The sequence below is a fragment of the Embiotoca jacksoni genome, unplaced genomic scaffold, assembly GCF_022577435.1.
Source record: "Embiotoca jacksoni isolate LCO1_2020_lvr unplaced genomic scaffold, fEmbJac1.0.p SCAF_18, whole genome shotgun sequence".
NCBI classification, from domain to species: domain Eukaryota; kingdom Metazoa; phylum Chordata; class Actinopteri; family Embiotocidae; genus Embiotoca; species Embiotoca jacksoni.
The window spans coordinates 7,449,182-7,474,718 of NW_027185318.1; the positions used below are offsets into that span (position 1 = coordinate 7,449,182).

At 40.3% G+C, this 25,537-nt stretch overlaps 2 protein-coding genes across 5 annotated transcripts; one reads left to right on the forward strand and one right to left on the reverse strand.

Annotated features, from left to right (window-relative positions):
- Positions 1–689: 689 nt before the first annotated feature.
- Positions 690–22,755, reverse strand: kcnk10b (potassium channel, subfamily K, member 10b). 4 transcript variants are annotated; one of them, XM_069152482.1, is made up of 8 exons: positions 22,548–22,755; positions 22,201–22,298; positions 13,566–13,981; positions 7,194–7,311; positions 6,088–6,248; positions 5,660–5,852; positions 5,432–5,574; positions 690–4,685 (listed from the first exon to the last, which is right to left on the reverse strand). In XM_069152482.1, exons 3-8 carry the CDS (start codon positions 13,932–13,934, stop codon positions 4,038–4,040), a joined length of 1,632 nt encoding a protein of 543 aa, XP_069008583.1. In that variant the 5' UTR covers positions 13,935–13,981; positions 22,201–22,298; positions 22,548–22,755; the 3' UTR covers positions 690–4,037. The 4 variants fall into 4 exon arrangements, with proteins under 4 accessions (XP_069008583.1, XP_069008582.1, XP_069008581.1 ...); XM_069152481.1 differs by having other exon boundaries at positions 22,201–22,303; XM_069152480.1 differs by lacking the exons at positions 22,201–22,298; positions 22,548–22,755 and adding an exon at positions 17,328–17,418.
- On the forward strand, positions 20,647–25,347 carry spata7 (spermatogenesis associated 7). Its single transcript, XM_069152477.1, has 12 exons — positions 20,647–20,837; positions 21,183–21,245; positions 21,341–21,430; positions 21,561–21,608; positions 22,211–22,314; positions 22,512–22,966; positions 23,058–23,103; positions 23,292–23,413; positions 23,519–23,569; positions 23,724–23,801; positions 24,003–24,060; positions 24,163–25,347. Exons 1-12 carry the CDS (start codon positions 20,795–20,797, stop codon positions 24,778–24,780), a joined length of 1,776 nt encoding a protein of 591 aa, XP_069008578.1. The 5' UTR covers positions 20,647–20,794; the 3' UTR covers positions 24,781–25,347.
- Positions 25,348–25,537: the final 190 nt, after the last annotated feature.

Consider the following 25,537-nt stretch of genomic DNA (forward strand, 5'->3'; position numbering starts at 1 on the left):
TTTCTGTCTGCAAAAATATAAATTATGGGTGCAGCATTTCCTGTTACATCTAAATTTTTTGCATGGCTAAAGATGCACAAAATGGGGAATGAATTGGCCGCTACAGAGGCCTCCCTCGAGTGACTCATGGCCATTTTGAACATGTGTAAAGGAAAGTAAAAGTGGGCAAGTTTCCCTTTTACAATCCCTCTTTTTGATCCATTTGGAAAAAGGGGTGAATTAATTTGTTATGCCCTTCATCCCCTCCTTGATTACCCTCACTAAGATTAGGATGTGTGCCCACGCATGCTGTCAAACCTCTCCGGATGAGACACACAAGCCTGGAAGGTCAGCCATACACACTCTAAAACATTTAACTGATAAATTACATCAGTTCAGGTTTCTTTAACTGTCTGTATGCCAGACGGTAAACTGAATTCATAAGAAATGTGTTTTTGGCAAAGTGAGATGATCAGCTAATGTCACTCATCATCTTTTGGCAGGACATTTTAGATGAAGGCCAGATGGATGAAATCACTCTGCCAAAGTATCGGATAAATAAATGCCATTTCTGTTGCATACAAAGTCCGATGGTCTCACCAAAACATCACATCAAATTTCCATGGGGAAATTTAAGTGAAACTGCACTGAAAATGACATGTGCCAATGAATGAAATGTATGTTTGAAAAGACTTTCAAGTTTTTGGGTCACACGATTAATTTAATGTGGTAGTAATGCATTGAAAAAAATTAAGAGACTGTCATCCGATGAAAAACAACCCCACAGTTCATGTGGGCAAGCAACATATTATAACATAGCTTTGTTTTCATCGAGACGTCGTATCATTGGATCATTCACTGATTAACCAGTTATGCCTGTGCAATCTAGAATCAGTTTTCACAGTGTGTCAGTGAGGGGTTGTTTCTCACTGAGATTATCATCTTGTATTGGACTCTATTATATTTCAAAATCTTCGGATTATTTTTCAAACAACAGATTGCACTTCGCTGCCGTAACAGCCCCTTCCATATAAATCACTGATTGATTGCGTAACAACATGAGTGAATAGATTAATGAACCACACATATGGCAATGATACTTACAAAGTAAAATAAATAATTTAAAAATAGTGAGAATAAAAATCCCTGGTGATTCATCGTGCGTGGGAGATAACGATAGAGGGACGGGAAGATAGTGAGAGACAGACAAAAGACATAGCGGGGAGGTGGGCGGAGTGGGATGAGGTCACTTCCACCTTGAAGCAAAGCTCCATAACCACACGCGCACACACATCCACACACACTATAACATGCAATTTATATCTCTCCCTTTACTGACCTGCCTCCCTGGTTAATTTCTTGTGTGGTGCTGTCAGCGGGATCATTTTTTACTGGGTCCCATACACACTTGGACACACGTGACTGTGGCTCTGAGGTAGACATGCACAGGATGGAGACCTTGGGCTTCGGCATCCTACAACACGCTAGGAGTCAGTTACATAATAATGAATTCTGTCATTTAATTACCCAAAAGCTGCCTCAAGGCAAATTCACAGTGATAATGTGTATTTAAAAAGAAAAGGGCTCGGGAAGGCTTAAAAATACATTCAAATCTGCAGAGAAATGATGCTTTACTCCTGATGTGACTTGGTTTTGTTTCTGTCCTCATTCCCTTGATTTTTTTTTTTTAAAGGCAAAACTGTGAATAATACACTCTGGAGGAAAACTTTTTTTTTATTATTATTATTAACTGGCTTACTGGATGTACTGGAGTACGTGGTAGCACTAACAGTATCTACTGTACCTCAACTACATAAAATGCTAAAGTGTGTCACTCAACAATGGTTTTTTTGAAAGTATTTTACCAGGATACAATAGGTCAAATTTTACCATTTTCTAATTCAGTGGTTTTACAGGGACTGTAATTTCTAATGGGCACTTTACAGAATGAACCATGTTCCATATCAGAATCAGAATCAGTTGATTGGCCAGGTATGTTTACACATACAAGGAATTTGACTCCGGTTGCTACTTCACTCTCAGTCAAAGGATATATAGCCCACATTTATTATGTGAGGACTGAAAAAAGATGTTCTAAAAACACTCATCTTCATTGGCTTGTTTATGTGTGCCCAGAAATTTTGAAACAACAATGGGCAGTACACCAAAAATGAAAAGTAACACTCTCACTCGGTCAACCTGCATTCTGCAAGAGTAGGTGGCACACTGTTCACATTTTCACTATTTCTAAACTTATAAAAAAAAAAGAAGAGCGGATGTTGTGCAGTTAGGCTAGTTACCATGGCAGCTCTCATTCTTTGTTTTTGTGTAGTCTGGAGCCACTGAAGCTTTAGGTTTCATTGCTACAGTTATCAATAGAAATTCTGCTGAATGGTCACATTACATTAGAAGAGAAAGAAGTCTAAAGCCTTTGTCTTTGTTAATAGTATTTCAATTCTACTGTAATGTATGCACCTTCAATATGTTAATGAGGTTGTTATGTAGCCATTACCAACTTTGTTTTTGTTGTTGTCATGTTTATTACCTGGAAAAAGGCACTCACTACATTTACTGTGTTTTTTTTTCATAAAATAAACTGTACACAACAAACAGTCGCTCACAGGTCATGGTCATGGAAAGGTTATCAGATAAGCAGGTTACATATAGAACAATAAATGTGTGTGTATTTACCTCGAGAAATGCATTCAAAGCACGCCAGTGATACATTTAGTAATTCTGTAAAATTGAAAGTAGGCTTTGAGCAGTTGTGTCAGTACCTGTTGGTAAAATACAGAAAATGTTAAAAAGGTGTCAAACATTTTGTGAGTAAACCTCTAGGAGCAATGAGAAAAACACATTTCAGTGTAAGGATGTTTTTAACCACTTTCTTAGACTGTGTTTCAAATAAAAAATATTAAAAAGAAACATGAATTAGTTAATATTTTACAGTTCAATGGAAAATACAAGTGCCTGGCTGATAGAAAAAAGGAGGAAACAGATGCAAACATGCTCGGTGAGTACAAAATCAATAGCGTCACATTCATTAATCAATATTCATTTAAGTTGTCTCAACAGGTTTGTGATCACGTGGATGTCACATACAAAATTAAAAAAAAGCTCAAAACTTATTTGTGTTCGACATTAATGACAATCTTAGTATGCCTGTATTGAATGTATGCCTGTGTTGTTTCACAATTAAGAAAATGGTGCAATAATTACTTCTACTATGCATGAGCAGTGCAAAATATGAATGAAAGCTGTACATCTCAAACATTATTACAGCTGTAAATCCAAGGTTTCAAGTTAGTTTATGTCAATTAACAGTTAAAGGTTTAGTTTTAATAACCATGCACTGTGAATAGGGTTGTTATTTTCATAAGATCTGCAGCAGTTTTGATCTCAGGCTACATATTCAAAGCCACATTTGATGTAGGAATAGTTGTACATGTCATCTAGGTAAGTACTCACTTTGTCTATTGATCCTGAAAAGAAAAAAAGAAAAAAAAAAAACTCCCACGCTCCAGACATTAAACGTTGAAGTCCCTTTGTAGTGGCCTGCAGGGCTAAAAATAGCCACCACAGCACAGGATGAAAAACGTGATGATCGATAATGTTTCTGAAGATGAATGGCATAGCTCTCTGGCTGTCCTGCCCATATTGTTTAAAAAAAAATAAGATACAGCATGAACAGATGGTCATTGCCCAAGTGTCTCATAAGAACCTCAAGGGCTGAAAGACAACTGAGCTGAACAAGACAGCTCCTGTAGAAATGAAAGTTCTTAAGTAGCTCATTTTACAGCAACATCCATAATGAGGTATTTTAATACAGCCTCTTTTCAGTTTTATTTGTTTTTTGGCAACGCATTTTCTTCCCATAGCTATGGCACGACGACTGAATTTCTCGGGAGTGGTTCCAATCTAAGCACAGGAAACAGAAAGGCACATTTCTTGACATCTCAAAGGGCCGTGCACTCTAACTGTGACTCAGTCTGAGTATCTTTCACTCTCTCTGTCTCTACACTCCTTGTCTGTGGCTGTAGTGTTCCTCCATTCAATACCTAATCGTTCTCGCTGTCTTTGGCCTGGGCTGGTATGAACCCATTTAACTTGGTGCGCTCCGTCACGTACTGTGACAGGTTTGTCAGACTTGTGTTTCCCTCTTTCCTTTCTCTGGTTTCCTCATCTGGATCCTCATCTTCTTCTTCCTCCGTCCTCTCCTCCCCCAGCATGACACTGCCATTGTTTATGCCTACACTGGTCCGTCGAGCATCTTCAGGAATGTTCCTCCGCAGCTCACGGGTCTTGTTGCGCCTAGCCAGCTTGGTGAGGGATCCGAAACGAAGGTTGAAGAGATTCTCCTCCGAGGAAGATGCTGTTTGTGGTGTTTGCTCGCTCCCCTGGTGGTCGTACAGCTCACAGGCGCCCTTCAGCCTCAGGTTGTTGAGTTTGGTGTCGATGCTCTCCTGGGAGGAAGTCTTGAAACGGCCAGCATCCAGGCTGGCGAACATGGCCCGTTTCTCCGGTGACAGCATGTCGAGGGAGTGAGCACGTTGCTCCAGGCCCAGCTGACGGCGCTCCATGCTGCGGATGGTGGCGGCCCTCTGGAGTTTGTCATGGATCTCAACACTCAGACGCCGCCGCGTTTCACGGAACTCTGCTCGTACGTTTGCCTTCCACTCAGCTGCATGAGCTTTAAACTCCCCGACCTGTGACAACAGTGCCACACAAAGAGGGTCAGGAGAGAATTAGAAAAGAATATGGATTTGGTCCAGAGCAGTAACCTAAAGGGAACTGTCAGTATGGTTGAAAAATAGAATGTCACAAATATTTACCATTGGGTCTTAAAAAGGTAAGTTCACAGTTCACAAATATAATCACGAAAGTGTCACTATTTAAGCCTTTTTATGGTCCCATTGCCATTAATTCACCGTGCGAGCAGCTGGATGAGTGAGATCCTGAGATCATATCTGACTTGAAATTACAGTATGTGCTTGTGGCCGAATCTCAGTGGTTTAGACCAATCAGCATCCTATAAAGGCGTACTGGCGAATTTAGTCCGTGATAGACAAAGTTAGACAGATGGTTCAGCCAATCACCTGCCAAGCATTTTTTTTTTTTTAAACATCCTCAGCATCAGGTTTGACATTTACTATGTTGGATCATTTAAAAAATATATATATTTTAAACTAAAAGATAGTGATCAGTTATAAAATTTACACTTTTGTAAAAACAGGAAACTACTTTTACATGCTTTTTTACTCTAGAGGATGAATATGTGACTGTCTGTCTGGCATCTTGAACATATCAAGCAGCAGAACCTCCAGAAAAGGTCTACACATCAATTGATAATACAAATAAGAGAGTAAACAGAAGGGGCCACTGAGGCAGTGATTGAGTGACATTTTATTTTCTACTTTTCTAATATAATTCTGACCGGTGTAATGAACCCCACCTCCTCTTTGGTCTTTTTAGACAGCACTCGCAGCCAGTCTCCAATCATGCTGAGGATGGCCGCAAAGTACGCTAAACCCACAAGGATCCAGAACCACACCAGAGGTTTGTACCACTTCATGTAATCGATCCTACGGTTTCCACCTGGAGAGAGAAGGAAAAATATGGTCTGAAAAAAGTTACGATTGTTCAGCAAAACAGAACACGGTGACAATTCAGACAGCTCTACCTGCCACATAGTCTCCTATTCCCACCGTAGTGAGCGTGATCACTACAAAGTAGATGGCCTCCAGTGTGCTCCAGCCTTCGATGTGTTTGAAGATGACAGCAGGGATGGTGACGAAGACAATGCAGCCAGCCAGGATGAAGAGGATGGCGGACGTCACTCTTATCTTTGTCTGGCTGATCTGTTTGTGTTTTTGCTGAGAAAACCAAATTGGAGATGCTATTAGAACTAATATAAGCAATACAAAAGATCATACATGATGCAATGAAACAAAGTGGATATACGTTTAAATGTGATATGATTGAATTGTGAAGAAAAACAACAACAACTAATATTTGGAATAATACTTGAATGCAACAGGTCCAAGACCCACAAAGAACCACAACACACAAACAAAGAAAAAACAATACACTGTAATACTTGTAACTCACCCGGAATATCTTCTCAACTCTAAAGATGCTTTTCACAAAGATGGTCCCCAGCTGGTCTCCAATCCCCGCCAACAAGAAGCCAAAGAGTGGGATGCCAAATATGGCATAAAGGATGCAAAAGATTTTCCCGCCTTCCGTGCTTGGAGCTATGTTTCCATAACCTGTCAAAACATGGGAAGCAGGATGAGAAGATGGGGGAAGAAAAATAGTGAAGAAAATGAGTGAAGAAACATGACATTAAGGATAAGAAAAACAAAGACACAAAGCAGGGCAGAGAAGATGACAAGCAGAAGACAATCAAGACTTGCTTATGCAACATAATCAATTGCAGCCCTTATGTAATACCTTAGTTTCTGGAGTAGAGGTCTGTCTTAAATAAGCTCTTACAGAGACAATAATGAGGTTCCCTTTAGAGATAATTACATTAATAGTGACCCTATGGTGACAAACAATGAAGTACACAATAAAAAAGGGAAACAGGACACACAGCAGATTTTACTCAATTCCTCACATTTCAACTGATCTTCCACATCGAGCAAAGATGCCCCACAAATATTCCTCATAGATTTGTATTTAAACTAATTTCAGCATGTCTGATGAATATAATTTGTATGTATATTTCAATTCAGTGCTGGATGATTCTGCATTGTAACTTCTGATACTTCAAAATAATTATTTTTCTGGGAAGTGAAGTAAATGGAATCACCAGTAAATGCTACAGTTAATTAAATCTCTGGAGTGCACGGTAATAACCGGTCGTGGACACTATGTTTTTCCAGCCACTTAAATGACGGTATATGCACTCATTAGAGAGAATAGACATTTTAATACGCAGTTATGGCTCCTAAATGGAACGATATCTCCTTTGTCTCCTTTGATGGAAACTTCCAGGCAGCCAAAGTTTTTTCCACTTGTTGTACTTGTTGGGACCAAATTGCTTCTAAGACTGTTACTAATGATTCTGATTACTTGAAAGTAATGGGAGACGAGTGAGTTCAAAATGAATTTTGATACTTCAGCACATACAAGTCCTTTATTGGCCATTGTGTTGATGTGCCAACAGATGGTATTAGAGTATCAAAGAGGGTATAATTAAAAACCTTTACCGATGGTTGTGATGACAGTTCCAGCGAAGAAGAAGGCACTGCCCAGGTCCCAGTAACTGGAATTGTACGATGTGTCTCCAATAGGCCTCACTCCTGCGCTCACAGCATCTATGGCATGCTGGAAAAAGGAACATGTCTAAATTATAATGATCAGACCCACTCTGGAACAGACAAAAAAAACAGCCTTGCCAAAACATTTAACAGCACCTGGATCCAAATTTCCCATTGAATTCCTACAAACAGGACTATTCAGGGCTATGATTGAATGCCAACTCAGCAGATGGCAGCAGAACACACGTGCTTTGATTTCACTGTAAAAAGTCCTGATGGTGTGAACAGAGTGAGTAATTAACCCACCTCCTCCCAATGTTTCTGTGTACGAGAGTCTGTTACATGCGTTCATGTGTGACCCCTGCCAATGGTTGTGAAACTCGGGATAGATCAAGTGTGACTATCTCCAACAATGAAGACAGAATGAAAGAGGATAAGTAAAAAGCCCTGAGATGGTCCTGAAAATGGGGGAGGGGAATGTGAGGTTGAATGGGAGTTGAATTATTCCTATAAGGCTAAGAACACAGGCAGGGCAGCTACGTGGACTGAGTTACAATTAACTGAATCACTTCAGAGTTATTGTATCTCAGTTGGAGGTTTTTTTTCACATTCTGCTTTTGTTTTATAAAACTGCAATTATAACAAAACAACACAAGCGTTGATTATCTTATTAACAAACAGTTTGCCTACATTGATTATGGCATCTAGATAGTTTTAGCCATTTTGCTCAACCCATATCCAGAGCAGGAACCTTTTTGGCATAAAAATTTAAAGTTATCCTGTAATTTACAGATAATTATCTAATCTGGTCTACATTAGAAAGAAAATAGACGAGAGCACTGTCATTGATTTTTGCAGGCTCTTGTGGGGGCTTCTCAGTATGACCCCCACATTGATAACATCCTTCCCCCCAGAATGCATCATAATGACTCTCACTATTCCTGTGGACATCTGTGCACAAAAATGTTGCATAAAATGTGTTCAAATTATTCAGCATTTGGCTCATCACATTGAGCTGTTTCTCCACTCTCCCCAATTTGCATGTTTTTACAGTTCCCATAGACTAAATCCACACAGACTTTCATTTTCAGTTCAGAGTCCTTTATCTGCCTTTTCTTCATGGTCAGCCTTTTTCTTTAGTCCCTCAGCTTTTCTTCATCCCCAGCTTGTGTCTGCAAAACATTTACTGCATCATTATTCTCACTGATCGCCTCCTGCGCTCTATTATGTCGCCATGAAAAGTTAATCTACTGTCTTGTCTTCTTTCTAATTTCCTTGTTTATGGCATTTTATGAGAGAAGCATTTATTTTTCTCGTCTATATAGAAATAGTAGAATAGCAGCACAGAATTTTGCCTCTTCTGCTGACATGAAAGTCGCTGTGAGGAATGTCTTTGGTAAGGAACAGCTTGAGCGTCTTTCACCAACATTCCTGGGGGATTTAATGTCTATAATGTAGCATTTCATTCAGAGCAACCCCCCCAATCCATTCATGTAAGCTCTCAGTGGGATGCACATCCGGATAATAAAATATGTATTAACTCTCGTGACATACATTTCAAAGCAGAAAGAGTGCAGGACCACTTCTAAACACATCGCTGCACATGCCTACTCATAATCTCGTATGCAATTACCTCAGCTCCATCAGCCCCCTAATGAGACTGATTCTTGGACCTAAAATTAGCCAATTACAATAATGCCATTTCATAGGTTTTAGCAGACACAGCTACTTTATGGTGCCATATCAAAGTGGTAATTATATAATAAACCCCAAATAACCTAATTCTGGAGTCAAGGGGGAGCTATAAATAGCTGCATAATGTATCTGAATACTTTATGAGGGGGTTTATTTTTGTCTCGTGCCTTTTTCACAGCCAAGTTCATGCTGCATTAGAGAAGTGAAAAATCCTCTTGCATACGCACTTGTGAGGCACTAGGATGGTAACTTTGTGTTGCAGCACGTTAATTAGCGAGACAAATGTTGTTTTTGTTTGACACATCATGCTCGCTTCTAATTCCGATGAAGAATAAATGCACAGACAGTTTTGCAGACACACAATCGCCACCGAGTGCTCGTGATGGGCTCTTGACGTGCTAATGTGTCCAATTCTCCACTGCAGGATCATGAGAGAGCAGATAAACCCACTGCAGATTTTTATCCTCTCTGTGGATCTTTCTAGCCCACAGCAGGTGACGGCAGTGATCCAACCAGCATGGTGCCTCAATCTCTCCTTGACTCAACCTAATTGGGATACAGTGCCAAGCACTGTCCTCTGCAGTACCTCCACCATCACTAATATCTATAGCTTCACCGTGACCACCTTGAAGCCTTAAAGCTTATTGTCACACTGGAGGTACATCACAAAAAAGGCTGGTGTGACTTTTTTAGGACTAATAGGAGCAATAAGACGATGATAAATTGACAGGAAACAACCCTAAAGTTTCAAGGAGAGAGGAATTTTCAAAAGAAAAGAAGCGAAGTGGAGTGCAAAAAAAAGTAGTACAATCTTTAGTATTTTTCCTACTTGCATCTGCATGTTCCTGAGGAGCCAATCCCTCACTACTCAGTGTAGCATTTTAATAAAGCAGTCTCGTCTCTTGATAGTGATTCTCTCAAACAAATATGAATCCAACTGTGTTCCATTTGTTTAATAGAAAACCAAGTCATCTGTGCTGCTAAGAATGATGACAGTGTTGGTTGCATATCCTGATGTAGTTCTACAGCAGGTAGTTCAGCGAAAACAAAATAATAGATAAGTGACTCTTCAATACACAAGGCTTGCCTCGTGTCAATAACAGTGTGGCTTCCACATCATGCCACAGTGTGAGTCATCCAAATGACACCAGGAAAGACAATTAGGTCCGCTGTCGTTGTGGGTGCACAGTGGGTGTGTGCACAGACATGTGGAGGTCAACAGACGTGCATGGACACACACTCACACCTATTAGGTCAACACACGCTGTGTAGTGAGCCTTAACAAGAGTTTGCGACGTAACATACCGTCTCCTTCCGTCTCAGGCGCACGCTGCTGCCATTTGTCTGTCAACTCCTCCACCAGACAATTTGACAACAGTGAGTCGCCACTTCTGTGTCCCCACTGAGGATCTTTGGCTGAGTGACAGCCTTGACTCAGCATGAACAGACCGATAACGGAACCTGTTGGAGGACCAGACAGACCCTTTGATGGAGTACTTGTGAAGCAGCATGGCCTGAAGTCATTTTCTTGAGATGGCAGAAAGAAATTGCATCATTTGTCAGCTTGAGCTTCACACAAGGCTTCATATTCATTATTTGTGTAACACTTAGTTTAGGAATACCAGAACGATGATTTACAGAGATTGTTTGACATTTTTGGAAATATACCAATTCATTTTCTAAATGGGACTTAATGTAGCTAAGAAAATATCATATCACTATCATATCTGTACAGTGATTATGAAACTACCACCAGTCAGCACAGCTTAGCATAAAGACTGGAAATTTGAATCTGAACATTTGTCCAGGAGACTCTCTTGTCTGTGATTCAGCTGCTGCTACCAGTCCTTCTGCTCCAAGCTGCAGGAGATGTGGGACTGCTGGCCTGTGCGATGAATAATTGATTCCCTCCGGACCCCAGGCACACCATGATAAAGGTTTTAATTTCCACACTCATCCTTAGGAAATACTGTCAGTGATTTTTACAAACTCATGATAGTGCTTTTGTGGCTCAAAGGTTGAGAACCGTGAGGAAAGAAAAAAAAGAAGATGTCCACTGTGTAAGAATAAAAGAACAGCGGTGGGTGTGGAGAAAGAAGATGAAACAGATCGGTAGTCCAATATTCAGTGGAGCAGTGTTGAAGATGTTAACATCACACAGAGCCATTGTAGTGGAAAGTAGAGCACACCAAACACCATTTGTTTGGCTCTCTTTGGGGTTATTTCTAGTGAATCAAGAGAATGTGAGGGGCCCACTTTGGCACTAACGCGAGTCTTGTTTACTATTCTCAAACCACATGAGAGAAAAAAATGGAAAGCACATTATTCCTAAAAGGTCCTTTTTGCTCTCCTGACATCTGTAGCACATGCTCACAGCTATTTGCAGAGCTCTTTTGAGCTATGCTAATTAGATATTCCTGTAGATATTTTGACTCTTGTTATTGGTCCAGAATGTTTCTTTCTTTTCTTCTATAAAATTAACATACAGGAGTGTTTGATCAATCGTAGTTCCACTTTTTCACTGCAACCCCCTCACAAATCAAACTTTTTTTTCTCCGCCAACTGCACACCGGCACATCTCAAATCATTTTCCAATCCTGCTTCCAGTTGTACATGTCAGCATGATGTAGTGACCTTAAATCTCGACCCATAATTCACTGTGTGATGCCAGAGAGCAGTGTGAAGAAATGCCTTACACTGTGTTATAACGCAGCTGACAGCATCAAAAGACATTATAAAATGCGATAGGAATAGTTCTTCTTGGCGCTCTGCTTGTTTACTGGTCCGGTGCACACTAGTATTAACAAGCTGCGTCGGTGTGATGGGGAAGACTGTGAGGACAGCGCACTCCATGTCAGTTTAAATCAAACAATATGTCACAGTTTTATGGGTCACAGTATCAGTTATGTTTTTAACAACAAGTAATTGTGTCCAGGTTCATATACAAGATATTTAACTTCAATTAATTGACCCCTATGGATGCTGTATTTCATTTTATAAACTACAGTGGACTTTGATGGGGTTTCATGTAAAATTTTACATATTGAAATGTCTGCGTTTCTAAAATGTTGCTGGATCTTTAACAAGATTTTTGTTAAAACAGAAGCAACATCACACAGAAGAACTTGGCTTTGAATGTCTTTTACCGTTGCTGTTGTAGCCTTGAGCTTGTTTCCTTATTTAAAATGTGTGGGTGTTGTTAAAGCCGCACTCTGGAATTTGATACTGCTAATACATTTATTATAGAGGGTTTAGGTATTCAGATACAACTTAGCTATTTCTCAAAACAACTCATTATCTATAATAAGTCGATTACTCTCATTGCGATTTCTGTACACATGAATTTAACAACAAAAAATTAGCATAGACCTGTGAATACAACATGAAGGTCATGATGACTGACCTTATTGTCCATGAGGATAAACTTATTTGCTATTTTCTGGTGCCGCGTCTTCTCATGATGTTTTAGACCCTGTATAAGAAATGTATTGTCTTGGCAACGCTACTGGAAGAAACCTAATCAAACTGCTATTAAGAATGTTTTTAAATTAACATTATTAATAGTTTAAAAACAGTTTTTAGTGAAAGAGTTGTGACTGAGTTCAATATAAGGCAAAGTCAAATCTCAACTGGTTGCCTTGGATCTAGTGAGTAGATGGATGCTGCTCACTCACTTGCATACATATGTGGATAGTAAGTGGGGTTTTTTTATTGTTTTTTTTTTAAAAGGTAGGCTACGCGTAGTCCACTCTCTTGAAAGCAGAGGATGTTGTAGTCGTTGAATGTAGTCAGATTTGGGATGACTGTTGAGAAGCTGACTACAACACCTAAAAATATCCTGGTTGAGTGTCTCTTTTGTGGAGCGACATAACCAAAACTACTCCAACCTCAACACTTACAAAAAGTTTTAAGGACTTAACTAGCTTTTCTGGGCTTTCAACCACATCACATTTGAATGAAACTGGCTAAGGTTATGGTTACTAATATTCATAATCAATACACAAGAATTTATGGTTACATAGCTGAAAACTGCTGCACACATGTTACAAACCCTGAAATTGCAACTGAGCCGAAACGCAATACAAAGCTCCATTAAGCTGAGGGCAGCCCCAGATTCAGGTGATAATTCACCGTAGATTCATCACTATGAGTGACCCCTTTCACATTGTCTTTTGTTATATTGTTCATATAAAAATATACTGATTATAAGTTGCTTTAAGTTGTATTTGTCATTTATACAAATAATCTAAATTAGAGCAATTTTAAACTCATTATTAGATTCTCTATTTTGACTTCAAGGCTTAATTTGCTGAAGGACAACCTGAACATGAAAGGAAGTTACAATCAATCCTTAAAAGATCATGTGACTAGCTAATGAAACTCATAATCGTCATCTATAAAACTGTTGCACTAAAAGTCAGTCCTCTGACTTTCTGCCCTTATCTATCCAGTGAGCAGACTGGCACTCAGCATTGTTTATCAGATCCTTTTCATTTAATTATCCTCCTACAAGATAATCTGTTGATGATAAATGCATCACGTACATTATACGGTTCCAAAGCTGTCAAAACAGCTGGGAGAATAAAACAAGAACATGAATTCTCATCTCCACTTCCAAGCACTCACCTTGATGATGCCATCCAGCTCATCAGGAGTAACACATGGGTGTCTTTCCAGGAAGGAAGCCTTCTCCAGGGTGATGCTGGTCTTCCGGTTGCTCTCAAACGGCTGTTCCAGAGCCTTGAACGCCAGGCCTCCACAAACCAGGTAGAGGACGACCACGATGAACACAGCCAGCACCGTCTTCCACTTCATCACCGAGTGGAGCGCTGCGATCGAGCCGTCGCAGCTGGCGTCCATGCTGGCCACCACGCTGGCGGAGCGGGAGGAGATGGACAGACGTGGCAGGGGACAGTGACCATTGGTCTTTGGGTCGCAGCCCATAGGGTTCTGCATGGTGGCCACACTTGCCTGGACTATGCTTGACTTCACCATGCCAGACTGGGCCTTTTTGGGAGGGACCAAATTGGTCTGGACCGCCACTAGGAAAGAAGGGGAGAAGGAAGAGAAGCCTGGATTAATTAAAGTTTTGTTTACCTTTTTATTGGAGGGTACCAAAACAGAAACAGTAACTTTATAACCAATCGGATCCAAATTAAGTTAATATATAAGTTCAATTACAGTAATATCTCCCACAAATACATTTTCTTATGACCTACACTTCACATCTAAAAACAGGGGCACATTGGTTTATGCAAACATAAACACAAGCTCATTACAGCTATTTTAAACCTATTACCTCCTGTATAAAGCTTTAAAAAGCGGTTTCCTACTCTTACACTTGCTTATTAACAAAGCTATTAGGGAAAAAATGCTCGTTATCCAGCCTACTGCTCTGCCAGAGCTCAACTGCAGCAAGACTCTCTGTCCCCTCAACATGTCTGCCGTCATGAGAATATATTTTGGATTCTACACACTGAGATGGCTCCTGTGAAAAGCCCACACCCCCGCAGCTCCTGCCTTAATCACTAAAGCAGAAAGAGTGTCAATAGATGTCATTAATGACAAATCTGGAAAAACTGAATCAGCAGCCTTAATTAAATGACTGCCTGAAGATTACTCCGATGTACAGAACACAGTAAGATAAGCAGTTACAAAATATTTAAAAGACACACCACTGAAACCCTTACAGTGTTGTTAGGTGGAGGTGAATTGTGAGTTCATCTCTTTGCAGACAAGCAGGATTCCATTTTTGAGTAGACTATAATTGAGGGAGAAGTGCCACTTTCACGCATTGTCTTCTGGGAAGGTTTTATAATAAATGCATGTGTGCTGGAGCAGGTCCACCATGAAGCAAAGAGCATCAAGGAGGCTGCCAAATTTAGATTCCCTTTATGTATATAAAGCATTGTATAAGCTTTTCAGAGCGCCGGTCCTCACCCCTCACGCCCCCACTTCTCTCAGATGGGAGTGCATGGAGAGCCTCTGAGCCGTGGGCGGAGCCTATTGTATAATGATGCAACCCCTCAAAGGTGGGAATGAGACTTGAATCTGGTTGAGGGTGGGGGCCACTTTTTGTTTCATGGGATATGGTAAACAAAATGTACACACACATCACCCTGATGAGTCAAGGACGTCCAGGAAGTGTCTGATCTAGCAGCTATGAATCTTGTTAGTTAATCAATCTTAGAAACAGGGGCTAAACAATCACTTTCAATTTACACTCGGCTATATGGCTCCTAGGGCGGTGGCAGGTTATTTTTAGAACATGAAATGAATTAGAAAATTAAGACTGCAGTGAAACAGTTGAAAGGCTATGATCAGTATCTCATGTTGTATTTGGTGTAGATGTTTTTATGGATGCAGTAAAACATCTACTGGTAAATGAATTGCAAATTAAATCAAGTCCCTAACTAGTCTTATTGAAATGTTAACTGGGTTTCATTTCATCTTGTGAGTGAGTGAAATTGGATAAATGAGATATGCAGCAGGGCAGCTATAGGAAAGAAAGTCACTTCAGTCCATTTGAGTGAACAAAAAAACAGTTATCAGGATAAGAATATAAATCTATTATGTCTTTTAAAGCACAAAGTCAAAAGCAAAACTAATGAACATAATTTGGTTTGCATATCAAATTTCTGAGGCTGTGAGCCATTAATGTGAAATCCTTTTTCAAACCACTGAAACAGCTTCACATTGATTTTTGCAAATTAAATAAGGCCTGAGTGGAAAGCAGTGCCTTTTATCTGATAGTAGCTGATGCTCTCTGTCAGCCCTCACTCTGTGCTTCCAGTGTGTCTGGCTAAAGCAGAGGACACGTTCACAGGAGAGTCAGGTCCATAAAAGGGATGCTCCTCACTTAGCTCAGCTGCAAAAAGAATGAAAAACATATGCGGCTGAAGGGGATGAGTTTGGTGATGAAATGTTGCATCTTCAACATTCACCACAGGACTGAGGGCAGTGTGTAACTTGTGTCTGTCAAAATTTCAGCATGGCAGCTCCCATATCGCGTGTAAGCATTATTTACCCACTGATGAACACAACCCAAAACTAGTCATAGTAAACATAAAGGGAATCTTTGGGTCGGCTCAGGTCGGCTCTTCGCTCAGTTATTCCCTGAAGCACAGGACAGGTTGCAGGCGTTTTATTCACCAGCTGAGACCCAAAATCACGTATGAAGTCAGCCTGAATAAAAAGTAGAGAAGGCTTCCGGCAAAATTAATTTCAAAATAAAACTTTACTGCTGACGTAAATACCAGCATACAGAACATAGCAATTTAAATCAAATTTAGAACACCTCATTTCAAGAGAGACTGGACATCAAACAGGCAGTCTGTAAGATTTTTTTGGGGGGGAGGAATAGAAGAGAACTCAGGAGAATAAGGCAAAGCTTTGTGAAGGTAAATGTCTTAGGCAACATAGCCTACCTTTATTTTGACAACTCGGACGGTGTCACACTGAAGTTATTGAAGCTCTGTTTGCAGCAGCGCTGCCTCGCACAACCGAGCACACGGAGGAGGGAGACTAGAAATACCCAAACCGCTTTGGCTTGTATCGAGGGTCTTTGTGTAGTAAATAAACAAATAAGAGGAATCTCTCAAATAAATAAAAAAAATAATAATAATAATGAATAAGATATTGCGTAAAACTTAAAATCGGTGAATGTAGCCTACTGTGATTGTGTTTCAGATTTCACCATATCTGTAACACCATATATTTAAGAGTGTTTTGAAATGACAAAGCCTATAAGTAAAGTTATGACACAGTAAGAAAGCCGGATCTACCAACCTTGTTCTGGATCCCAGTTCACTTGTTTCCTCGGGGTTTCTATTGGAAATTTCATCTCTGCTTTTGTTCTCAATCAAAACGTTGGTAAATTCATTCAGCGCCAATGTAGAAACACAGGAATACAGAAAAATCACAATAAATTCCTCTTCCTCATCTTCGGCACATCCTCTTTTCGTGGAGGTGGATGTAAATCGCACAGCTGAATAAACGCATCGCGAAACCGCATTGTCTGCCTTTCTTGTAGCCTACCCCCTCCTTTTTTCTTCACGTCGTTTGGACGCTTGGTGTTCGGCGGACAGACTGAGATACTTATGACACCTTTCACTGAGCTGTTGCAACACTTGGTGGTCCAAACCACATCCCATCTCACACTCAAACACATATACCAATGATCATGCCCAGAATTTTACACCCGTAGTGTGTCCAACCAAACAACTTTACGCACACGTTACACTGGCAGCAAGAACAACGGGGAGGGATGCTCTCCTCCTATTAATTCCCAAAAGCGCACTATTCCACCTGTCTTTACTGTAAATAGGCACCAAGCTTTGCATCAGCTACATTTCCACTAATAAATCTAATCCGTTTTTCGATACTCACTCTTATATTTTGTCCTCAAAACAGGATTATCTTCTCATCGTTTGGCAACCGGCGACTGAGCACATGGCGCAGGACGGCAAGTCAGAAATGTACACCAAATCAGTGGCAGACTTAAACCATTACATCATTCACATATGAGGAACAGTGTATTATTTATGAACTTGGATAGTTACGGAAACGTCACCTTCTTCATCCAGTCAGAACCCCTAAAAAGTCAGCTGATAAGGCAGCCCATCCAGGGGAAACAGGCCAAACTAAACGGTTTCAGGAAATAATAAGTAAAACATATGTGACTTTGCATTTGTCTAAAAGGAAATGTAGCTGAATGGTCAGAGTTTTCAAGTTAGGTTGGGCAATAGTTAAAAGAGCATACACTTGTTTTTGCCATCGTCCTGTATTATTTACGTTAGTTTAATGAGTTTTCTAATGGATTCAATAAATAAAAACAGAAATAACAGGAAGATGAGGCAAAACTAAAATTACTTCAAAATATTGGACACCTGTTAAACACATCAATCACTGCTGTAGGCTACTTTGGAATAATTGCAGGAATGAAACGCTCGCTGCTGTTTTTTGTTCCACCTGTGCCTTTCCTGCTGTGAGTGTTTGAGAATTACCAGACCAAAACTCAGTTTTAACTCAGGCTATTTAGACAACAAAATTACATGTAAAGTCAGTGTTTTCAATTTATTTATCAAAACATTTTGTTTTACTCTGGGATAACCGAATTGTGTTTAAGTTTAACAACAATGTCTAAACTGCCAGTTTCAGGTTGCCTTTCACAGTAGCTTATTTTAACATTCTTTTGTTGGCAGATGACGCAAGGGGTTAAAAGGTCTATCAAACAATAAAAGGAACATAGCATAATTAACAATATGATGCTGACAGAATGTTCCTATGACCAACATTTACTTAGCTGAATCATAATTTATAACTGATGCATTGTGTTTTCCCACATTGGCCAGTTTTTCATACTCTCATGTTACTGAAAACGAGGCCACTGAGGGTTGTGGTTTCCATGATAACAGCACACTATTGTCAATTTTTGTTGCAGTAATAAAAAAGATAAGCTACCACTAATATCATGTATGGTGCCGCTAATGGGGATTTAAGACCCTGGTAAGCATGGATGAAACCGAACTTGAATTACTAACCATAGTTATAGCCACATACAGTGCATCCGGAAAGTATTCACAGCGCTTCACTTTTTACACATTTTGTTATGTTATAGCCTTATTCCAAAATGGATTAAATTCATTTTTTTCCTCAAAATTCTACATGCAATATCCCATAATGACAAAGTGAAAATAATTTGTTTAAAATTTTTGCAAATCTATTAAAAATAAAGAACGAAAATATAACACGTACATAAGTATTCACAGCCTTTGCTCAATACTTTGTTGAAGCACCTTTGGCAGAAATTACAGCCTCAAGTCTTTTTGAGTATGATGCTATAAGCTTGGCACACCTATTCTTGGGCAGTTTCTCGCATTCTTCTTTGCAGGACCTCTCAAGCTCCATCAGGTTGGATGAGGGGCGTCGGTGCACAGCCATTTTCAGATCTCTCCAGAGATGTTCAATCGGGTTCAAGTCTGGGCTCTGCCTGGGCCACTCAGGGACATTCACAGAGTTGTCCCGAAGCCATTCCTTTGTTATCTTGGCTGTGTGCTTCAGGTCGTTGTCCTGTTGGAAGATGAACCTTCGCCCCAGTCTGAGGTCCAGAGCGCTCTGGAGAAGGTTTTCATCAAGGATGTCTCTGTACATTGCTGCATTCATCTTTCCCTCCATCCTGACTAGTCTCCCAGTTCCTGCCGCTGAAAAACATCCCCACAGCATGATGCTGCCACCACCATGCTTCACTGTAGGGATGGTATTGGCCAGGTGATGAGCGGTGCCTGGTTTCCTCCAAACATGACGCTTGGCATTCAGGCCAAAGAGTTCAATCTTTGTTTCATCAGACCAGAGAATTTAGTTTCTCATGGTCTGACAGTCCTTCAGGTGCCTTTTGGTAAACTCCAGGTGGGCTGTCATGTGCCTTTTACTGAGGAGTGTCTTCTGTCTGGCCGCTCTACCATACAGGCCTGCTTGGTGGAGTGCTGCAGAGATTGGTTTGTGCTCTGACATGCACTGTCAACTGTGGGACCTTATATAGACGGTGTGTGTCTTTCCAAATCATGTCCAATCAACTGAATTTACCACAGGTGGACTCCAATCAAGTTGTAGAAACATCTCAAGGATGATCAGTGGAAACAGGATGCACCTGAGCTCAATTTTGAGTGTAATGGCAAAGGCTGTGAATACTTATGTACATGTGATTTTTTTTTTTTTTTTTTCGTTTTTGATTTTTAATGGATTTGCAAAAATTTCTAAAAAATCTATTTCACATTGTCATTATGGGGTATTGTGTGTAGAATGTTGAGAGAAAAAATGAATTTAATCCATTTTGGAATAAGGCTGTAATATAACAAAATGTGGAAAAAGTGAAGCGCTGTGAATACTTTCCGGATGCACTGTAGAGATCATCACTAAGTCTTGGCTGAGAATTTTCTCAACTGGCACAGTGCGGGTAACACAGATCTACGCAGTACAGGCCTTTTTCACATGGGACATTTTTAAATGTAACAGTGTGAAAGCAGGTGTCAGTAATCAAATTGATAATGGATGTAGTTCCTTTGGTTTCAGGGTCCTGGTTTTGTCCACGCTCGCTGTTACTGCTGTGGCTTACAAACCCAGGAATGGAGCCATTGTTGATGATATTAAATAGCACCTGTCCTTTTTCTACTATGATAAGATGAATCAAACGGCCAATAATTAGTGGGAATTGTCCACAATATGTCTCAAAGAGCAGTAATGCTCAATTCAACACTGGAATGAGAAATTTGACATCCTCTTTTATCTCTACACAGTTGTCCATAAGTCCCATTTTGTCGTGACAAAATGAAATTCCAGTAATAGTTGTTCTAATATTTTCTTTTATAGGTGCTGGATGGGAATTGGACATTTGATTCAGATAGCACCTGCAAAGCATGACTCACAGTACATCTACGGCTGATGCAAAAATAAACACCAAATATTTTCTGCTATTTTCAGAATATGTGCTGTATACTATTCATGTTTAATGCACGCCAAACATTTGGACTTGTTCTACTGCATTTTAGCGAATTCTGAGTTAAATACCTTTTCTAATGACATTATTTTCTTCTTCATTTTCCCCCTGATAAGAGGGAGTGTGTCCGTTTGTCCTTGTTTTAAGGCGTGTCTTTTCCTCACGCATTAACGCGATGACGTAGACGATCATAGCAACCAGCATGGCGACGGGGGAAGCGTCACTTCGCTCCTCATCTGCTTAAGCGACAATAGGTTGTTACGTTCCTTGATCTTTGTTAACATGTTTACAGTCAAGTACACTGAAGTTTCCGGATGTGTCCGAGCTCTGCCGTCGCTGTCCCGGAATATTTGTGTGGAAAATGGGATACGCTGAGTGTAACGCGACCATGGACTCGAGAATAGGTATGCAAATACTATTAGCACGGGCTATAGCTGTGTTGCTAATAAAGTAATCGGCAGAAGGGAAGCGCCTTCAATTTGTGCTTAGTTAGCGACCGAAAGATAAACTCCTGCTGACTGTGAACACTCACTAATGTGGCTTCAGATTTGCCAAGACAATAGTCACTGCTCACACGGCTTTGTACTCGAGACTTAAGTTGAAATTGAAATCTGAAACCATGTCATACGATGCTTCAGTTAAAGTCAGGATAGCATCACATACTTGGTGTTTTGTTGTTGTTGTTTTTAGGTAATAACATTCATAGATATCCCCCCCCAACATATTTTATGCATCCATGTTCGTTTTAGGGAGCGTATCATCTGGACTGGGGTGCAGCCCTGGTACGAGAGAGCAGACTTTGAAAAGTAGCCGTAAGTGTTGACATGTGCTCATGAGCGTGGGTCATTTGTTGGATAAAGAGCTTCGTGTCATATAATGTATTGTGTGTTTTGTCTTGTGTTTTTAGCTTTCTGTCCGCGCTCCTCCAGCAAGTTGACACAATCCATCATTAAAGACCACATGGTGTCTCATTACAAAAAGGTTTACTCCGCTAAAGGTGAGCAGGCAGGCATACATTATGATCCTGACAGTGACATGATACTGAAGTGTTTAAGCCATGTACTTGTGATACATAATAATAATATATATATATATATATATATATATATTTGTACTTTGCTCCACAGCTGCCATTGATGTCTCTGTCCCCAAAAGCTTGCTACATAGTGTGAAGTGTGAGTATCCAAATATTATAAGATATTAAAATCAGCTTGCATTTCAAGGCATATTATATGCTCTCTCTCTCTCTCTCTCTCTCTATATATATATATATATATATGCACTAGTTGCACTAGTAGTCAGGAAGACATGCATTATGGAACAGACAGAGGCCAATTGCTGCTCTGTCAGTAGCCTCAGTGGGCAGTAATGCAACGCAGTGACCCATCACACTTGAGTACAGGATGCAACTCACCCTCATCTTCATCTCTAATGGCGATCATATTCTCCTCTTATGACTGCAACCACGTTCGCTCTATTGACCCATACGTAGTCCACAGCTGAGTGCAGTAAATCTTTGCCTTGTATCTCGAGAGCACCCAGTGTATCCAGACAAATCAAGTGAATCACAAGGCCATTTGAGGAAATGTCAAAAACTAAATGACTGTAAATTACATTATTAGTTTACAGAACCACCCGTGGATGCTTTGAATAGGTGCATCTAGTAGTTTAAAAAAAAAAAGAAAAAAAAAAAGCAATTAAAATAAACTGCGTTGTTACCACAGTGCAGAGTAGTACATTATCTGTGCCTTTTCCCATTTTTAATACCTGCTTCCAGACAATGACCAGATCAGGCAGGAACGGCTGAGGAAAGGCGGTCGTCCTCAGTCGGCTCACTCGCTCTCCCAGAGCAACAGCGGAACCTCCTGCTCTTCATCCCAGGTAAGAAAACAAGGCACAGTCACTGATGTGTTTAGTCGGTGCTTTATGTAATGCTGAAATATCCCAAAGAAATTTCAGTACTCATTTTATGCCTGATAGAGAAAACTGCATTATTACAAGTATTTTGAAATTCCACATGACTTGCCATTCAGACTTTCTCATTTCAATATCATCTCATTAACTCATTTGCCTTTCAGAGTAGATTATCTGTGCAGTATGATGACAGTCCTTACCTCTGCTCGAGGAGCTCCATGCTGTCCAGCCCAAGGTTCAGCACCACCTTTAACGCCAAGGAGATTGTTTATCCATCGTATAAAGGCGGTTCTCATCACGCCCGCCCAGCGTCGGAAAGGAAGTACCGGAGCTCAGAGGCAGCTTTGCAGAGAAAGCAGTCAGCATGTTCACTGTTGGCTTCGGGGGAACAGGGTTGCTACAAGACCTTCCAGGACCCTGTGCAGAAGACATACAGCGGAGACTTGCTCCAGAAACACTCACAGCACTTTACAGACGACAAACCGTTCACTCCGAAGACCCTGAAATCAGATAAGAGCTCATACCTGTCCAAATATCGCTACTACAGAGCACCACAAAGGAAACCAACTCAGGACTGCAGTTACTCAAGACTGATGCGACAGGAGACATATCATGGAAGGTACTTAACTTAACTTGGTCTTAATGAGTCTTGCAATAGAGATGTGTCTTAAAAAAAAATAAGTAACTTGAATTATATTTTGTTCATGCAGCACAAAAAACAAGGAATACACGCAGGAGTTTGATGAGCCATCTCAGGTAATTTTGAGAATTTTCTCAGATTGTTGAGACATTTTTTTTTTTTTTTTTTTTTTTTACAATCATGACAAATTGTGATATCATAGTGATGTCTTCAAAGTTGCCTTCTGAGACAAATTGTGGCTCAGGGTGAGTAATTGCTCAGACCAAACGGAAGAATTGCACACAAGCTACAGTATGTTTTACAGGAATTCGTTACAGAGCATGAGTGGTCCGAGGATGAGTTCAACGGCACATATCTATCGTCATCAAGACAACAAAGTCGAGCAACCAAGAGCAGAGACCGTTGTTTCTTTGACTCCTCACCCAGGTGAAATCATGAAGTGGAAGTAGTGCACTTCTTTTTATACCTAATGTCATAACTTGTGTATTTTCTTGGATAAAATTGAAAAATAACCTCTGTCTCGTCTTCCAGGGTCCCATTAGAACGTGAGAAATCTCCCAACACGAGGGGTGTATCTGCAGAGTATGTTGTCTCTGATAATGTCTAATATCCACACAGCTTTTAATTGGTTCTAAAAAAAAAAAATTGTGTAAAGATTTGTCGCTGTGAGTGGGAAAACAATCCAGAGTAATGCATTCTATATTAAATGAATGACTTGCATCTGTTTTTTTAATAGGGAAGAAGAATTAATGTACCTGGAATTCATTTCTGCTGTAACAGAAGACATCTTGTCCAGGGGTCACATCTCCGACAGGTATTTTTCCTCTTTTTTTTTCCCCGGGCTATTTTAAATTAGCTACTTGAAATGTTAACATGGCTATGCCATGTTAGAGTGCAGATGTGCAGTTATTGGCATATGTGCAGCCTGGATATACTAGATGCTTTTTTTTGATAGCTTGCGGATAGCTATTTTGCATGCGTTTCATAATTGAGAATCCTTTTTGTCCACTGCAAGGGTCCTCGACCGGGTGATAAAGCAACATATTGACATGAATCTGCATCAACTTGACGTGGTCAGTATATGACGTGTTGAATACACGGCACATGTGGTGAAGAAGTCTTGTTTACAGTTTTTGAACTTCTTCTCATGCACCTGATGCATTGCTTGGTTTCAGGGTAAAATGCACCACCTTCTGGAAGTGCTGCGTAAAGACTTTGAGGAGCCAACCAACACATCCGCCTCCAGCACACGGACGGACAAAAAGGAGACTGATCTGCTCGATAGAATCCTACCACATCTGGAATCAGGGCCGAAACAAGTAAACACCGAAGAACACCATGACCTGTTTCCTTATGTGTCACTGATTAAATATGGCGATTCGCCAGATTTTACCGATCCCTTATTGGCTTCTACACCGTTATGCTCTCCCGGAGAAACTACTTTTCCAACTAGAACAAATGAAAACGACGAGGAGGGTGACAATGAGGAAAAGGGCTCTCCTTTGCTCAGTGAGCGTGTCACCCCTAACACAGGAACCAGCGAAGAGGACTTCCATCTGGCGGACGTAACTGCAACAAATGACGTCGGCAATGAAAAGCATGAACACAGCTCCGCAACCGGTGATCAGGACCAAGCTGACACCAGTTACGATGGCCAATCGAAAGAGCTCGAGGACCTGGGGAGAAATCTGTCCGAGTCGTTGCACGTGTCCGACGCACACTGTGAAAACGGAGAGACCGACAGTGAGCAACTTACAAAGACAGTTGCTTCTGTCAGTGATGATGAGTTCTAACTTTGCTGTATTCAGGGATTGAATGCCCTTTGATATTTTTCTTACCAAGTGAGTGTTGTTCCAGAGAGAAATACATGTTTTACAATTCTGAGAGTATAGTTTTGTAAAAGAAAAATTATTTCACACTGGTTGTGTTTTCCACATTTTACAAGCACCACAAAAGAACTGGTGTTTTTTTTTTTTTTTCCTCCAGAAAAGCACAATGAAAATGTTACAGAAGACTTAAATGTCTTGTTCGAGATTATTTCAAATGGGTCCATACTTGACCCATAGTGGTTGAGCTGTAATTGACCTCTAGAGGTATGACACCTTTTTTTGCTCTTTGGGAAATATCATGATTTGCAGTGTAGATGGGTGGTTTCCTTTAGTTTGAGTGGATTGTCACGTCAGTTTTAAGTATGATGTAGCTGAACTTTACATGTCCAGAGTTCTAGATAACAAGAAGAAAAAAAATATATATATATTTGGTGTGTTTGACTTGAGAAATGCCTCGGACATGTAGCTTTTAGGAGTTGACTGTCACCAGAAAGTGTCTTTATAATTGCAATAAAATTTTCTATTCTTCTGTTTCCTTGAACGCTTGAATGCAGTTACAAAGATTATATTACAAATTCATTGAGCCTTCGACCACCAGCAGCAAATATCACACACGTTATTACCACGTTTGATCGCGACTTGGGACACTTTCGCAGGCAAATAGAGGAGCCTCTAATCATTGCACAATAATACGTGTTTACGACTGCGGCTGTCGAGTGCG